The following is a 20,278-nucleotide window of genomic DNA, read 5'->3' on the forward strand; positions in this document are numbered from 1 at the left end:
TAACGAAAGTTTTCTATTCCTTTTGTTTCAATTTTTACTTATAATAATAACGAATGATTGCCCTTTTATAAAGATTTATCGTCGCGATACAATATTTTCATATTGTTTATCAAAAATTAATTAATTATTAATTAATAATCATAGCTAATTATATTTAAATTTGTACGCGTTTATAAAAGAATCTAACAATTATAAGAAAACGTTTCGTACGACTACTTCACTGCTCGAATGTCGTCGTTCGAATAATAACAAGGTTGTGCTACAGAAATAATAGCGCGCTCTCCTCTAACACTTGTTTACATTGTCAAGCCCTTGACATGCCATGTTATTGAAAATTCGTTGCCGAAATATTTTACGTACTGTAACGTATATTCATATACAATATATTAAATATTAAATTGTAAAAGAATATTTTAAGTTATTTAAATTAAAATTATTTATTACAAATTAATTATTAAATGATTATGTAGAACTTTTTGTTATGCTAATTATTCGAATATTTGGTTCCATATTTTAACCATCGAAAAGTAGATTATTTTGTTATCTATACAAACAATAATTACTTCTTTAATATATGCAATCAAATATATTTCGTCCATGATAAAGTATAATTTATTATTTTAGATTCCTATAATTCGATTTATACTTGAAAGAGAGAGGGAGAAAAGAGAGAGGAAGGAAATAGAGAGAGAGAGAGAGAGAGAGAGAGAGAGAGAGAGAGAGAGAGATAAAAGGTAGATTAAATAAATATAAAATAAAGATAAAAGCTAAAATTTTATGTTTGTTCATTCAATAAATAAAAAGAATAATCTATCATCTTACAATTGAAATAAAAATTAATCTTAGCTGGAAATTACTATAAATATATCATATTTCTTGTAATAAAATATCAATAATTAATAACGGGCATTTGTGTATCTAATTTTTGCAGATAAAAAAGGAAATAAGATTTTCTTTTTCTCTTTTTATTTCTTTCTCTTTTTCTTCATCTTTCAAGATATATCTCTCTTTGGAATACATAGCCAATGTCAATGGATTACAAAATAATATATCATGAGTATACGAAATAATATATCATGAGTATACATGTTTATAATGCCAGATAGAGATATATACAGCGAATGCCGAGTTTATCTTCAAATGTCTATAAATTATTGCTTTGCTATGCCTCTATCGTGCATATATAGCATAGTCTACTCAAACGTGAAGATAAAACATTCCATCAGTAATAAACGTATGTAAATCAGATATGTGTTCGACGCGATCGTCATACAAAGTAATTACAGATTATTTACCGATATTATCTGATTTATCCAACCAATATACGAGGAAACTTTCACGTATACGCCTGGTACATTTTGGCGACCGCAACCGAATCCCCAAGATACTAATCCGACAAGCTCATAGAAGCCATCATCTTGACATACCAAAGGACCGCCTCCGTCGCCCTGAATATCAATAAGTGTAATATTAATAAAAGTCCTACATCTACTTCTCAAATAAAAAGCATGTATCAGAACTCAACAAGTCCTTACAGCTTAATATAGAGAAAAAGAGAATTTATTTTAAATTAGTGATATAACATTGATGCTAATTTTTTTTAATAATGCTTGGAATTTCTTATCTTTTCGACTTTTTTGAACATGTTGAGTTTTGCATGCATGCTCTTTAAATAGTTTTCGCAAAAAATCTTGGACTAAAAACAATTGTATTTTAATAATGTTAAATATTTACATATCGAATATTCTCTTTCAATTATAAAATAATCAATATATACCTGACATGCATCATTTCCTTGCTCACCACCGGCACAGAAACTACTAGCCGGTAAAATAAAAATCTTCTCGGTTACGGCGTTCACTTTTCTTATGCATTCAGCATCACTTACAATGGGTATTTCTGCTTCGCGAACTCGAAGAGGAATAGGGCCGGCTATATAAAACATCCATGTATTGTACAACATTGTTTTGTAACAGTAATATATAAATGTTATATATATATTATTGATATTATTGATACTCATTCTTTAGAAAAGAAATATAGAAAAAAATAAATATCAAATCAAAACTTATATACTTAAATTAACGTTCATTGTTTCATATACATGCAACAATTTATAATCTTTTTAGAAGAATTTAATAATTTTAAATTCCAACAATATTTAATAACTTTAATAATTTTAAATTTCAACGATATTATAGTTTTATTTTAATATTGTAATTGTCACCTCAAGAATATCTAATTATTTAATTCTACTTTAAGAAAATTATAATCTGTGATTTAAAAATGTTATTTTCTATCTAACATTGTTTTCTCTAAATATCAAATCAAAACTTATATACTTAAATTAATGTTCATTGTTTCATATACATGCAACAATTTATAATCTTTTTAGAAGAATTTAATAATTTTAAATTTTAACAATATTATAATCTTATTTCAAGATAGTAATTGTCATCTCAAGAATATATAATTATTTAATTCTACTTTAAGAAAATTATAATCTTTGATTTAAAAATGTTATTTTTTATTTAACATTGTTTCCTTTCCATTCAAGAAAATTAAATCTTAAATCATAAGAATATATTTTTCTTAATTGAACTATATAAAATGCTTCATTCAAGCAAGCAATTATTCAAGCAATTATATTTTTCTTTAATTAACGCGATATAATTTCATTTCAAGATTTCCATGTTAAAACTAAAGATATTTTCAAAACGAGAATGTCTTTTTTTTGTGTATGTAAAAAACTTACATTCTCCCATATATCCATAACCAGTAACTGTACATCTTTTGCCAGCTGTATGACTGACACCTCGTGCCGGCAAACAAACTAAACAAACTCCATCCTTTAATTCTGTTTGACCGTGAAGTTTTAGCAAAGCGATATCATTATCGAGCGTCTGACTGTTATGATTATGATGAATATAAGTCGTTGCGACGCGCAAGGTTTGGGCACCAGGGCTTCCATATTTACGAGTCAGATCGTGATCGCCTACCCTCACATAAATCGCATCGCCGGATCTCACAATGCTAGAAACGAATGCATTTTTTACTTTGTTGCTTCATCTTTCGTTTTCTACTTTAAGAAAATTATAATCTTTGATTTAAAAATGTTATTTTCTACCTAATTTGTTTCCTTTCCATTCAAGAAAATTTAATCTTAAATCATAAGAATATAGAAAGATTGTATGTGCATATTTACTCACTTTGTCACACAATGCGCTGCAGTGAGGACCCACTGCGTACCTATTAATGCTCCTCCGCATAAATATTGATTAAGGGAATTTATCAACGCGACCTGCCAACACCATTCATTAGCGTCTGCATCTTCACCACCTACGACACGCGCAACTCTCTCGGAACTTCGGGCTTGAATCGGTCCGCGAGAAGTTCCCTTCACGCCACAAACATATTTACTGTACACTGGACTTTTGGTAGTAGTAGCAATCGTTGTTGTTTCATCTATAAAATTGACGATTTTTTATTATATTTAGATTTTAAGTCATGATATGATTAGATGATTTAAGTTAATTTTAATTGAAATTAATTATATCTATTCCCTCGATGATTTTTAATTTTAATAATTTTATAATTTTATGAAGTAACCATAAATAAGATCGAAAAAATTGCTTACAGATCGATGTGGTTAATGGGGTTGTGTAAGGTCGGGAAGTAACATGGAACGTATCATTTCTATTAGTCAGAATTGGTTCTGTGGAATTTTCACCATTCAATTCTCTTATCAAAGATTTCGGCGCACAGCATTGATATCCCTGTTTTTTGCACTTGAATAAATTTGTCAGCTCGGCATTTCCTGTAATCATATGTATAAATATAATATTATGATATATTTTGTTTAAAATACGAGATTAACATTTTTCATCTGCTTATTACTTACTGAAGCAAGTAAACGATAAATAAGATACAATACAGGAACCAGGACATTCCGAGCGTGGATCCGGTGGTAACGATATGGTCGTCGGTATTCGCGAGGTAGGTCTCGGCTTTGGTTTCTGCGTCTAAATAATTAAAAAGCCAACATTTTATTTTATTACTTATACATTTTTCTGTAAAGAGATTGCATATTATTTTTATAAATCGAGTAATAATTAACACAATTATATATAATAAATAATTTTATTTGAACTCAAAAACAGACTTAATCACTTCTCAGACTGACTTTTTAAACTGAGTGAATATATGATTTCGATTTTTGAATTACTTCACCATGTTACAATTTTTCAAATTTATAATTAAAATTGTAAGAGAAAAGTATTTTAATGTATTTTAAATTATAAAAGTTTTTTAATATGCTTTAAATTATAAGATAATTTGTATTATTACCGTTATAATACGTAATGTGAAGCTGTTTTGTTGTAATCAAAATTAAGTATGTTGAGAAATTATGATACGATGGAGCAGTTTAATAATGAAAATAATATTTAGCACCATAGAAAGTGATTATTCTTGGTCCTGTAATTTTTTTATTAAACTGTACAATCATTCGTACGATAGATAGAAGTGATTCTGTATAAGAAAGCGAATTACCTGTGGTGGACTTTTTGTAGTTTTATCACAACAGATAAAGCCGGATTGACAGGTCGATGTTTTAGCTATGATCACGTTTGGCCGCTCGCAAAAAGCTGCCATAATTATCATGAGGCAAAAGCCAGGACACGGTGGTAACTTCGGTTGAGGACTTTTTGTGGACGGTCGAATCGTCGTTGTTGTTTCCTAAGCAAAATAATACATTTCATATATTTTACATTGCTAGTATTCGTTATTTATCGTAAGTTAACGTTCATGATAATTTATCGCTTATCAAAATGAGCTACATTGATTAAATATTAAATTACTGTTAATTAAATATTAAATATTAAATTATTATATTACTGTTTTTTCCGGTGGCGGTTCATTGGTGCAACAAACTGTCAACACGGATCCATCAGCAGGACATTCTGCATCTTCATCAATGCTATTACAAAAGATTGCGGATAGTACATTCGTACACTTTCCTTTGCATAGTTTCGGTGGCAATGTCGGCCTCGTTATCATTGTTGTCGTTGACGGTTGTTTGGTGATCATTGTCGGTGTTGTTGTCGTCAATGTTGTCACCATTGTAGCGATGGCGGTAGCAGAAGCATCAGTTAACGATATGTTTGATTTCATTGTTGTTGATGGAGACGAAACTTCGCTGAAAACTCCGCTGCCGTTTTTTTCGTCATAACGAGAAGAATTTGTACGATCGATCACCAAGAGTTCAGGCGGTGGGAAATCCCCAAAAGCATCCCTGGACACGCAACACTTGTAACCCGGCTTACAAAGTGTTTCTATTATCAACACAGCATCACAATAATCTGCGATTCTCTCGGACATACAGATACCCGAACATGTTTTCACTGAAAATGAGTATTGTAAATGTAATTTTACAATATAATTAATAATGTCAACGTATCTTTTATAATTAAAGACATTCTTTTTTTGTTCACTATACAAAATTATATAATATTCGATGTTGACACATCTAAAGCATACATTTTATACTCTAGCTATGCGAAACGTGCGCTTATTCGTTAGTTCTTTTTAATTAATATTTCAATAATTTTTGCAAAAATTGCAAAAAAATTTTCTGTTCTGTTTTTGCGCTCTATTTTTTCATGAATGTGAACCTTATCAAGAGTGTTTTGGAGCACTTTATATATTAAATTAAGGCAAAGCAAGTTACATAACTACATAAAAATTCAACTATACTAGAAGAAATGCAATTATATCAAAATAAAGAGATATATTTTACGAAACATCTACGTACTGGATGATTTTTCACTCGTCTCATTATGATTTTCCTGTAACATACAACAAGAATGTATAAATATAAAATATGATATATAGCAATTTTGAATACAAAAAATATATAGTAATTAATAAGCCGTTTTAAAATCTATAATTTGATAAAAAAAGCAAAAGTGATTATTGTAATTTTCTCAATTGATCTTATTTATTTATGAACATAATTTTCGAAATAATTAACTCGCAATATTAACAACAATATATCTTACTTTTGAAACAATAAATTTCTTCAACAGTTAATAAGTCAACTTATTTTCTAATATCACATCTATTGAACATACCAGCATAGTTTTTATTGAAGTGGCGGAAGTCGATGTGCCAGTTATCGCGGTAGTTGTTGTGGGAGTCGTCGTAGAAGTTATAGTATTTTTGATTGTTGTGATGGGTTCGGCAGAGATCGATCCTTCATCATCGATAATATTTTCGGAAGATCCTGTGCCGTTTATTACATCTTGTAGGCAACATCGCATACTCGTCGTGGGACATTGCACGTCTTCGAGGACATCGTCGCACATTAACGTTGCTAATGCATGTACACATACTCCTGGACAATCGGCGATTTTCGCCGTGCTCGTTAAAGAAGTTAAAAATCCTATGAACACAAAATCATACAAAATATTTAGGCATATATTGCAATTTGATTTACATGCGATAAAATTAAATTGATATGAATCAATTTTTTTTATTTAATTTAAATTAGACATTTAGAATTAACTTATTTATAAAAATATAAAGCTAAATTAGTATAATATAATGTAATGTTATATATAATATAATGTTAGTTTAATTTACATTAATCAAGAAAGAATTTTTTGTAAAACGTAAACTAATAAATCTAAAAATAATATAAATCTAAAAATTACTTTCAAAGGAAAAAGAAAAATTAAAGATAATAATAAAAATTAAGAAATTTAAAGAAATTTAAATTTAAGAAATTTTTTTTTCTCATAAATGTATTTTTTCATAGAAACATAAAACACCTTTGTAAATTTTATGATATTATTATATTTTAGATTTACTTTGATATATTTCAAGTCAATTAATTTGCATTTACTAAGGTTTAGATTTATAGACACATAAATTTTTTTATAATTTATATATTACATTTTGGTTAATTATAAAAAAAATAATAAAAATATTATGAAGAGATTCATTTCAAAAGCATGAAAAACAGACAAGTATAGAAATATTTGAAAATATAATTTTCCCAAATTGTGAATTATAATTATAACTTAGGCTCCAATAAAAGAAAAAAAAGAACTAACCATTTTAAATATACGATAAAATATATAAATCTATATGTATTGATTGGACAATATTATTTCATATTCTATGGCAGCAATATTATAGAAAATCTTTTAAAAAATAACAATAGTTGAACTTTCGTTATTGTTAATTGTAACTGTATATCATTTACAGGTGCGTGGACACACATCGTCAACGAACGGCAGAAATTCCTGCATATCTAATCTCACCAGTGAATACATTATCTTATAAAATTGTTAAGAGTGACTGAACTTGATTCTGTGACTCTCGTAGAAAATATAAATAAGTTAATGACCTCCAGAAGATTTTCTGGAATTTCTTAAAATCTTTTTCATTTATTATATAAAATTAAAAAGGAAATTATTTATGTTAAATTACATTTCATAAAGTTATATAAATACATGTACATCATTATCTATTACGAAATTGTCCATTTAAAATTTCAAAATATCTTAATTTTCTTAATTGTGTATTAACTTTTCTGAAAATATAAGAATAATTAAATATATTTAAAAAATTTGTTAAGAAATTTAAATATTTGTATAATTAAATATAATATTTATTTGATGATAAAAAGATAAAATATTTCTTTTTCTCAATATGTAAAATTATTAAATTTTCCTTTCCTGATATTTAAAAATTTAAATATATTGGATTAATTTTGCATTACATTCTTGTTTTCCTCCTTAATTATTAAATTTTTTAAAATTACATTAATTTTTTTTATTATTTGATATTTAGATTGTTTGATATGTGAATATATATATTGTGTGTATATGTATGTTAATATAAATTTCTATTATACAATTTAGCGATAAATTTATAAAATTTTTGTATACATTTTTGTACATAGTATTATATTTTTACAATTTCTGAAATCCGCATCCGCAATTTGCAACATGCTTGAACATTTATTTTTTTTAAAACGTATCTGATTAAATTGCATGAATGTTTCCGCATCGCAACATATTAATAACCGACGTTTTAGATAAAATTTATTTACGATGATAATTTATAGTCGTTTTTAAATAAAAATTTAGTGCAAAAATAGTAAATATTAGTATCATGTTTGTCATATATTATATAAACTCGCCAAGAAATTCGCACAGGTAATACTTGGCTGGTTTGGCAGTTATAACGGACCAAACAAACATAACGGTATAGTTAATGAGTGACTTGACTCGAACTGCGTATATAACTGTGTTTGGAGTTATATGTATTTCGACTAATCGAATGATTCGATTAATGACAAATGATTATGTAAAGATAGTATGTATATGCATATATATATATATATATATATATATATATATATATAAAATATATATAAAATATATATATGTATGTGTATATATATATGTGTGTGTGTGTGTATATATATGTATAAAAATTGAAATTATAACTGGTAATTATATTGCATTAATTAAACAGTATACCGAGAAATTACATGTATAGGCAAAGATATACAAAAGAAAAAAAATATATAGACATGAAATATATCTATATGTCCATATTTTTTTTATAATCTTTATCCGTATGTATATAGGAAAAATAATAAGACTGATTAAAAAATAATTAGATAAATAATTTTTTTACATTGCTTATTTTTTAAAGTAATATTTAAAGATTTAAAAGAAAAAGTTATCCATATAAAATCATATATAAATTTATATATAATTGTATATAGGAAATTTTTTCTTGTATATTTATATGTGCATATATACATATATAAGATATATATACATATACACACAGACATATATATATTTCTTTTTTTATGGGAGAGTATTTCCCTTTTCCTCGATTTTTTTGATATTTATACCAAAAATTGTTCTTAATGAAAGGAGTCGAATGATACTTTCATTTTTTAACTCCGAAGCCCAAGAGCACAAGAAGTCAAAAATTAGCTCTAAATAATTTTTTCACAAAACATCAGCGATTGTTTAATTAATCGGAGCTCAAACAATCATTCAAGCAATCATTTCTATCTATGATGCATCGATGTTTCGATTATCTTCTATATTTAAAAAGATATAACATATTATTAAATTCATTTATATATTTATTATTATATTTAAGTTTATATATATTTATATTTATTATGTTTTTATTTATATTTATTTATTATTGTATTATATTATTATATTTAAATATGTAATAATATAGTATATAATTATTATATATAATTATTATATATATTTATATATAATAATAAATATAAATAAATATAAATTTTTACAGAAGCAATGACATTTCACTAAAAAAAAACTTCACGAAGATACATCAAAAAGATACATCAAATAAAAATCTAAAAAGATAATAAAAAAGAAAAATTTTTTAAACTGATATAACATTAATACAATAGAAGGCCATTTATGCGATTCAAATTTGCTTTTTTTTAATTATATACATTATATAAATAATGCTTTAAAATACATTATATAAATAATGCTTTAGAAATTAAAGGAATCTTAATACATTTAGTATTTCGATTACAATTAATATAAAATTAATTACACATAAATTAAAATAAATTAAATTAAATTTAGATTAAATTAATAACACATAATTTATTATACTTGGCTAATTATATTAATCTCATATCAGTTGTTAAAATTTTTCATTTTTATTATCTTTTTAGATTTTTTTAACGTACTTGGTGTATTTTTTTAATTTGTAAGATTTGTTTAATGGCTATACTCTTTAATAACTTTTAATTTTCAATTTTCTTGAGAAGCAGGAAGATTAGAACAAAAAAAAGAAAGAAATAATCTATTCTATTTGATGATCGATTTAAAAGTATAATTTTTAGGGATTTTTGACTCCTGAGGCAGGGGGAATCATAACATAAAAAATTGAGAAAATGATTTATTTGTCGAGATTGATATATATATTGTTGACATCGCGCTGAAGAAGGATCAAAAGATAATCCGAAACGTTCGCTTTTTGTTATTATAATGTGTTTTTTAATCAACTAATATTGAAAAAAGAAAAAAGTGTGTTGTTTCTCTGTGCACCAACTACCGCTTTGGCTCTTATAACATTTTCTTTTTGATTTTTTGATTATTTGAGCCAAGTTTCTAATTATTAGAGATAAAAATTATTTGCTCTTATGATTGCATTCGAATCTGCAAAGATTTACATTGTCATTCATTTAAAAAATACGGAGCTGAAATTCCGAAGACTGATCTTATTCGGGAAATATGTATTTTTATAGAGAATTGTATTCTTTAGAAGAATTTTGTAAAATAACTCACTTATAATTTATTTAATATAGTTAATTTGTTAACAAAAAAATAAAACTATCATTTTTCTGAAGTCACACTACAAATATCCATAGCACGCGGATTTTTCTATGACGGCACTATATCCCTACTACATCTATTGTATTAAAAATATCATAGGATATAAGATATTCAAATAATAAATGGTATATATAAATGATATATGATAATAAGGGGTGGCACGAGAACCTAGACACTTATAGTAATTATCTATATATGACAGAGGTTCTGATGTTTTGCATATGGAATTTGCATATTTTTTAACATAAATAATCCATATAACATAGAAAAAAGTTGCATACATATTGCAGAATAATTGAAACATTGTAATATTGTAAATCAATTGCGTAACTCTGCTGAGTCATAGTTGTAAGATTGTCCCAACGTTAAGATATTCGCTCTTTGTAATATTGCAATGAAAAATTATAGCAACATTGCAGTGTAATATATATTTGAAAGAATGCAATGTTATTGTAAAATCATCTAGTAATATTACATATAGAATATATTTTCATGTAATTATTTACTTATAGAGACCATTTCCCGATTTCAATAATTGTCACATATATTATTAAAGTGAATAATGCTGCGAAAATTTTAGACGACAGTCCTTGTGTTTATTAAAAAGTTATAAATAAAAAAAATCTAATGAATAATATGTAATTTCATGACATCGTATACAGATTATATGTACTTTGCAAGACGAAAAAAAGTTCACTCTCAACGAGTGTCAAGGTGAAATGTACACGCGTGGACGCAGTGCCTTTGTGGGGAGAATTCTATTTCTAGAAGATATAATCTAGTCTAAACCTATTTCTGATTTACAACTAAAATTTGGTTTAAATTAGAAATAGATTTGAGTTATATCAAGTATTACATTTGTATCAAATTGGCTTAGTTCGTAAATGATAGAGATGATTTGAATTGACCACTGATATTTAAAAAGGAAAACCAAAAGCTAAAAACCAAAACTTAAAATCTCAAAACTACCAAACTACAATTGAACTAAAATTTTACCCCATAATTAATTCTAATTCCAAAACTGATTCAGAGTGATTAGATTCTAAGATTAAATTATAATACATAATATATAATATATTTATTTTGTTTCCTCTATTTTTCTACTCTTTCTCTGTCGGTTTTTTCTTTTTCCTTCTATTCTTCTTAGTATTTTTAGTCCTTGTCCATCCTCTCCTAATATCTTTTTTACTTCCTCCCCTTATCTGGTCCTCTCGCATTCTTTTAGTATATTTCACTCTCTATCTCCTCCTTATATAGCTTGCATAATTTTTCCTTCTCTGCCTTCCAATATTCTCTTTCTCTTACTTCATTGCCACCTAAATCTTGTTATCGTTTTTCTATTCCTGTTCTTCATTTTTCTGCTTAAATATTTCGGTCTTTCTTCTTTAATTAACCTTTTATATTCTCTATTATATGTTGATTCCTCTATCTTTTTCCTTCTTCTTTCTTTTTCTTTTTCTCTTATCTTCTCCATTACTTCTTCTACAATATTTTTTCCATTCTCTCTATATCTTTCTCTTATCTCGATATAAATGATAGTGTATTAAAAATAAAATAGTACATGAATTAAATACACAGTGCTGTAAACATTAGTGTATTAATTCTAAAATCGATATACGGGCTGTTTATAAGAGCATTTAATAATACGCATTGCCTTCGTAATAAAATACAAGCTATCAAGCTATCGAGTAAAATATATAAATTGATTTTTTTTGATATTGAGGTTTCTCAAGATTCCACGCATTGAGTACTGTTGAAAAATAGCACGACAATTGAAAAATTATACATATAGATAAGATGTTTGTTACTATTATTTTGTTGAATTTTTAAAAATATGAACAAAGGAAAGAAAATCGCAACACATCCCATTTTTTCCCACATCTATTTCTACTCCTTCTAATTTTATTTTCTTTATTGATTTAGACCCTTATTTTCAGACATATCTGTAGTGTACATGACATGTAGATAGCTGGAAATGCAGGCATAATACGCTTGACACACTTGTATCAAATATTTAATGCGTACTATTATAGCTTAAAATACGTAATTAAGTATAAATTTAATATTAAAAATTGGCATAATGTAAATTAGATCTTTTATATTGTAATACTTACAACATAGCACGCGCCGTGCGAATTAGTACTGTTATAAGAAAAAGTAGCGGCGATTGAACTCCATCTACGTTACGTACGGAAGCTTTGAATTTTATATTTTATAGAGAGAATTTTCCAATTGTATTTTCGCGTAAATAAATCGTAAATAAATCGATATATTCATCGTGAACATAAGTAATCACTGTGAACAATCTGTCAATTTCTATTCAAGTCCGATCTTGCTCAATTGAATGATTTAAATTTCCTCTTCTAAGTTTTTTTTTTTCAAATGATTTCATACTGCATCAGCAATGGTTTTTACAAAACTTTCTTCACAATAGTCAATCACAATTCAAATAAAGTTGTTGATATTATTCTTGCTCTTGGTGAAATTAGACATAATTACCATAGAATATAGAGATTGTATTGTAATGGATATTCTCTTAGACGACACCCAAATGCGATGCAGATGGAAAGAATTTTATTACGAGAAAAATCTATAAAAAAGAACAGGCGAATAAATGTTTGAATATGACGTTGATGATTTGTGCGTATTAGCAGTGCTAACAATGGCAAAATTTGAATCTTTAGATTTCAATTAGAGAAATCGAACGTAAATATTCTTTGTACTGTGTAGAGGATTAGCGTGCAGAAGCATAAATTCCACCCTTATCATATCACTTTAATTCAAGAAATACTAACAATAAGTAAAAATGATAAAACGAAAAAACGATTTTATTGTTTGGCATTACGAATGATAAGAGAAGAGCCATTATTTTCAGTGAAACTTTATTCCATTATAAAGAATAATTCAATAGACATAATTATACTCCTGGACAAATTAACGCATAATTTTTTTTCACTTTTTCTTTAAAAGCTGATATTTAAATTTTAACGAAAAATTTTAAAGAAAAAGTGAAAAAAAGCTTGCATTAATTTTGTCTACGGGTATATCATTATAATCCTCATTAGGCTCAATGGATAGATAATCAATGTTGTTGAAGTTTAAATGCTTGGTGCGGAATTGTAAATGAATATTTGATTAGTCCATATTTTTTGATAACCACCTAAATAGGGAATTTACTTTCACTTCTTGCAGAATAAATTGCCTGCAGTTTTGGATAAAGTCAATCTTGTTACTCAAAAAAATGTGGCAACAGGACAGTGCCTTTCCTCATTCGCATCATATATTGTGACGAAATTCCTCAATCTGTTAAGAGATGGATAACAAGATATGGATACATTCAATGATCTTCACGTTCTCTTGACTTGACTTCGCCTGATTTTTTGTAGGACTATATAAAAAATATTGGTTACAAATATTGTTTACAAAATCTTTCCAACATCTGCAGGAGATATTGAATAATTGATGTTTGTGCCGTAGCATTTTTCAAAATATTTTAATATCAATAATAGAATTTTGAGAAATTGCTGAGACTGTGCTTGCAAGAAAGTGGAAATCAATTTGAACATCTTATCAATGGCTAAAAACATAATCGATTTAAAAGTAGAGAAGACTTGAAATGATAAACTAAAGAACGAGTCCTATTGTTAGAATCTTCAACTATACTTCCCAACATACACACACACACACACACACAAAACAGAGATGTAAATCATGCAATCTTCACACGATACATTTGGATAATGCTAATGCCAGAGGTTTTATAACATTCTCATAACTCGAAAAATAAAAAAACTACTTTATTATAATAAAATAATTTCTTAATTTTATATAAACTATAAAATCTCGTAAAATAATCGTTTTTCAATAACATTACTTTGATGCATTTCTTTATGCATAAAATAATGTCAGAAATCAATTGCTGTAAAAAAACACGGATTTTTTAAGAAAAATATGTAACTGTTAATTGCAAATTACATGTATTTTTTAAAAATATGTTTATAAGATAATGTTCTCCATGTTACATGGCGCATGTATATTTAATGATTTGTATTAAATATAATTATTGTTTTATAATTCCATAATTTCTAAAAGTCAATAAATCTTTTAACAAATTATATAATTTTAAGAATTTTCCATGTAATTAAATGCATGCAATTATCAGGCATTTTTTATTCAATAATTTAATATACATTTGCGAAAATTAGAATTTTAATATTGCCATATTTGAATTCTGAGTTTTATAAAAATATAGTATATTGTGTTGTGTGTATATATATAATATAATATAATAATACATTTTATTTATTATAATTGCGATAGTAAAAAATAAGAATAAGTTATTTGGTTTCGTAAACAATAAATAAATTAGTCGAAAAATGAAATTTAACTTGTTATTAAGTACGAGTGGATTATTTACTTTTTAAGTGGGAATATAACGGCAGTGAATCAACCATTATGTTACCGCTGGTAAATCGACCATCATCCGCATAGCACTACAACTCCTAAAAGTGGAACAAGTTGCATCCTTACAGATTCTACCTATAAAAGTGTGTGCCGCATATCTCCACGCTTGCAAATTTCTATTTCTTAAAATAGCTATTACTACTGCTACCATTAGATGACATTTTTCAGTTTTATCATGTGCATTGCATACAAAAATCGTTTTATAGACAATATGCTGAGGAACAAAATGGATTAATAGTTTCACGAATTTATAATAAAGAGATTTATCCTTCCTTCTTTATATAAACATTTATATAAACATACATCTCATCACTATTAAATAGCTTTTAATTAATTCCGTGTGTATGTCTATATAATATTCTTTGCATATTCTATAATAGTAAACTACACAGACATATATATATATATATATATATATATATATATATATATAACCTAAGTTATATATTAAAATAAACTTAGTTATAAATAACAATTTCATATAAATGTAATAAAAATAGTGATAAAATATTTTATTATATTAAAGTAATTAAAAAAAGATATCGTTATATTGGAAACGTAAATATAGTTAAAAAGAAAATATATAAAATACTCGTGTTATTATTATGACATTACATTGTATTTTATTTTAAATACAAATCGTTAATATTTATGAATTAAACTTTATTTATACAATCTCATCATTGAATTACTGAAAGTATGTTGTAACTATGTGAATAATAAACTTTTTCCTTTTTTCTTTTCTATGTGAAAAAATTGAAAGGAACTTTCGGAAAAAATTATACTAATAACTTTATCACAATTTTTTATCGTTAATATTAATTTTTTAATTTACTATTATGTTAAAATATTAATTTTATTAGAACATACACATTATATATTATATAAAAAGCCGATAATATATTTAATTTGCTTATGTAAATGTATATATATGTAGCATCTCATCACACACAGCATTTTTAAACGCAAAACATTAATGAAAAATTAGAAAGATTTAAAAAATAATTTAATAGATAATAATCATAAAAAACAAGAGGCAAATAAAACCATAAACGTTGAAGAACGACGCAAATAACATTCAAATATAAAATTAATTATTACATATTAATTAAAAGACACAGATGTTTCGATCTTTTTCGGATCCTTCTGAATGCCAATCACAGAAAAAAATAATTCAAAAATATACAAACATAGTTAGCACAATGTCAAATATAAAAACTTCGATTCCCAACCGTACAATGTTAAAAGTTAAAATTAAAGTCAAGAGTAAATGTACAATATAAATTAAGTCTCGCAAATAAAATACACAACGCTATGAAAATGCTCGAGGGGCTGCGAGTCTTAACATTGTACGGTTGCGAATCAAAGTTTTTATATCTGACATTGTGCTGATTATGTTTGTATATTTTTGAATTGTTTTTTCTGTGATTTAATATGTAATACATTTTTATTTGAATCTTATTTGCATTGTTCTTCAACGCTTCTGGTTTTATTTATATTTGCCTTTTGTTAAAGTTTTTATGATTATTAATAAAAAAAATGTTGATAAAAAGGTATTATAAAAATAAGATTATTTCAAATATATGAATTACATTATTTTCTTGTGAATTTAAATTATTTCTTTTTCTTATAAATTTGAATAAAAAACAATATTACATGTTTCTTTTTCCCGTATAATATTTTCAATAATTGATTGTAAGTATTTTTTACCTGATAGAAAGGTATTGGCCAAGGAATCGTCATCTTGCCCTGCGACTGATCGAACGAGCACGATTAAAAGAATGATGCTTCCAGAAGCGATTCTCAGTATCATTTTTAATCTGTTTCTAATTATTTTTACTTCTATTTCTTAGGAAAAACAGTAGAAAAAAAGAAAAAAAAAGGAAAAAGAAAAGAAAAAAAGGAAAAAGAGAAACTACTTCCAAGACACTAAATTGATGCACTATTTTGTTTGTGCGGTTTCGATCACGTGCCTATCAAACTGTCTCTCTTTACCGTGAGAGAATTTAGCGATGCTCGCAATGTTGCGTCGTGAGGATCCACATTGCTTTCCTCATCTTGTTTGACAGGGACTGACTGGGTAGAGATTAAAACCGCTTGTGGGTCAGGGTACTCGGATCCCCACCTTCATATAATAGCGGTTCAAGGTGTGCGTATCTGTCTGTTTCTTTCTCTCTCTCTCTTTCTCCTCTCTCTCTCTCTCTCTCTCTCTCTTTCTCTCTTTCTTTCTATGTCGTGCATATATGCATATGTCTCTATATAATTTAAAGGGAGAGGGGGGGAGGTAAAGAGTGAGGAAGAAAAGAAAAAGAAATACCAACAAGAAAGATGATCGACTAATTTTGTAATTGTTGTTTAAGAGGGAAAAGATAGAAGGGCTCTTGATAGAAACGGTATTGATTGTATTTGTTGTTTTTATGATGTGCTGCTATAAAATTAATGATTTAAACCATTACCCCAAAATAAGTTTGTGTGTAAAGTTTCAGTTAATATTAATTAATACATTGTAAAATATTTCGAGATAATATTTTAAATGAAATTTTAATTGAGTAATTTTCGTTGCAATATAAAAAGTGGTCTTCAAAGTTCTTGATAGAAAAATTTATAGATTCAAATTTATTAGAAAAATTTGACGTTGAAATTTAAATGGATAATTCGCATTTGTTCTTGTCGGTCTTCTTCATTCTTCATTCTTTCTTCGATAACCGATCATCTAAGTATACTTTTCTTGGAGCGCTGCTTATGCGCCATGTACTTATACATGGCATAGTTTCGGTTTACACTCATTGCTTCTTCTGATTCCTCTACTCTTCTTTTACTTTTATATGTTCGGATCTCACTTTTTTCCTGTTTTCTCTAGATTTACGTTCTTCTTTCTTTTTTTTTCTCTTTTCTTTCTCTAGCCCTTCCGTTGTTCACTCCTTCATTTCTTGATATCGTGCACGCTGACCGATGAATATGTGTATACCGATATACCTACGTATGCACACATACAGACGCAGATATATACATGTGCGACTAGCGGTACTTTATCCGTAAATGTACGAGATACCGTACAATATATTTTTCTTCAGAATTGATCGCTTTTTATACAAATATCGTCTTACGTATATATATTTCTGATAGAGCTTTACAAAATTTTATAAGAATTAAACTAATGGATATGAAATTTATGACAAAATGAATTTACTTCTTCATGTTTTAAAATGCTAATTATTTATGATAATTTTATGCTATCAAAGATAAAAATGAAGGAAATTAAGATAAAGAAAAAAGAGACTGTTTTATTTTTTCACAAAATATAAAAGAAAAAAAATATATATATATATATCTTTATAAAAATATATCTCTTCGGTATTTTCTTAAGATAGTCTGAGTCTGAGATGAGCTAGATTGATTTATGTATATATAAATTTTTCTATATGTACTATATTAATTATATGAGACAGATTTTTAATATGCAGTATTTCTTATTTTATAAGTGATTAATTTTTGTTGATATATACATACATACTTATATACATACATACATACATACATACATACATATATATATATATATATATATATATATATATGTGCTAAGATTAAAAGATATATACATATATATTTATATATTATTATGTATATGTGTGTGTGTGTGTGTGTGTGTATGTGTGTGTATGATATATACTTTTATACACATATGAATGTATGGGTATTTCATAATATAAATAACTATTGATACATATAAATAACTAAATCTATATAAATATTAAATCTGCATTACAAAGAAAGCCAAAATGTAATATAAAAATTATTTAGATATAATTAACAAGAATTAGAAAATTATTAACGGTTATATGAAAGTAGTATAAAAAATAGATTAATTACGTATATCAATTTATATATCTCATTTCAAACATTTGTGTTATATTTTCAGTTTATAAGCATTTTGTCGCATTATGGATCTTTATATTTGTCGCATTATAGATCTTTATCTTTTCGAAGTACAAAGATTGAAGAAATTCTATCTGTCTTTTGATCTCCGACCACCGTGTTTTTATCTTGTGTTCAATAGCATCAAGAGCTTCGAAGGGAATCTCTAATCTCATCTGTGATGAATTTATTTATCTAAAAAAGATTTTAACAATTGTCATCAATAAATGATTTTGTAATTGTCACAGTATCGTACAGGCAGAGTTTCATTGACAAAGACCATTATTGACAGAATTAAGGAACAAGATATATAGAAGATTGTGTATAAAATATATCACATACAAATTGTGTGTTTTATTCGCTGTTACAAACTTCTATAGTAGGTATAGGAGCTAATATTGAATACTTTTTTTGATAATAAACTTATGCAAATTTATTTTTTTATTGTAATAGCAAATAAAAAGTAATACTTTCAGTTTAGCGCCTTGATGAAGACAACCCATCGAACGCTACTGGTAGGTGTGTAGCAGAATCCTGTACGAGCTGTGGGCTAGTCGACTTATGAAGCCTATTTTTCTATAAATTGATTGAATGGCAGAGGAAGTGAAATAGAAATGTTTTGTTATATTCTTATTTTTAAATTATTGTTTTGTTTTATTTCAAAAAATATTTCAACAATTGCTCAAAATGAGTAAATTTGTCTGCTAAATTTGTATGCAAAATATCGGACTATGTTTTTGTTAATTCTATCAAAAATCTAATCATTCTAGCAAGTGAACATATGAATATACTTTTGGATGTCTTAAGATTATAATTTGTGAACATAGTTTACACAAAAATAAATTTTTGCAAGACAAATATCATAAATTCTATCAAAAAAAATATTTAGAGCTCGAAAATAAAATACATCGACGCTTGAAAACAAACAAATTATTTGGAAAAAAATATTATATTTTATATATTTTTTTTTTTTTTAATAAACAACACAAGCAATGACTAAAATCTTTTAAATGTTACTTAGGACAGTGACCTTAACATCATATGGCAAGGCCAAAACGATTCAAGTCTGGTGTTTTTTTCTAAAGTTTTACCTTAGTTTTAAAGTACGTTATTTTTTTATTAAATTCCTCTAAATTTATAAAAATTTAAAAGACTCGAGTAATCACGATTCGAATTAGCATATTTTTTAATTAAAAAAAATTACACAAAAAAAATTACACAAATATTTAAGAATTTTCTGAACTTAAGAATATACATTGTTGTACTATTAATTACTTTGACTGCATTTTTAAAAATAGAATTAAAGATAAAATTACCTCATCGATAATATATGCTTGGAAAAATATAATAAAACCTTTATTTAATCATATATGAAACCAATAAAATGGATTGAACAGATTGCTAATATATTTCTGTATCATCCTACGTGCTACTGAAGATGCGATCTTATAGCTTCAAGAGACTACCATAAACTA

The 20,278-nt window shown here is 26.3% G+C and overlaps 1 protein-coding gene across 1 annotated transcript; it reads right to left on the reverse strand.

The window, feature by feature from the left end:
• Positions 1 to 909: 909 nt before the first annotated feature.
• On the reverse strand, positions 910 to 16,894 carry LOC105257558 (protein masquerade). The gene is made up of 11 exons (XM_011268667.3): positions 16,596 to 16,894; positions 6,132 to 6,442; positions 5,813 to 5,846; positions 4,897 to 5,402; positions 4,552 to 4,737; positions 3,902 to 4,022; positions 3,638 to 3,817; positions 3,210 to 3,465; positions 2,756 to 3,033; positions 1,778 to 1,932; positions 910 to 1,448 (listed from the first exon to the last, which is right to left on the reverse strand). Exons 1-11 carry the CDS (start codon positions 16,696 to 16,698, stop codon positions 1,281 to 1,283), a joined length of 2,298 nt encoding a protein of 765 aa, XP_011266969.1. The 5' UTR covers positions 16,699 to 16,894; the 3' UTR covers positions 910 to 1,280.
• Between the last annotated feature and the right edge of the window lie 3,384 nt (positions 16,895 to 20,278).

The sequence above is a fragment of the Camponotus floridanus genome, unplaced genomic scaffold, assembly GCF_003227725.1.
Source record: "Camponotus floridanus strain SB8 unplaced genomic scaffold, Cflo_v7.5 scaffold39, whole genome shotgun sequence".
NCBI lineage: Eukaryota > Metazoa > Arthropoda > Insecta > Hymenoptera > Formicidae > Camponotus > Camponotus floridanus.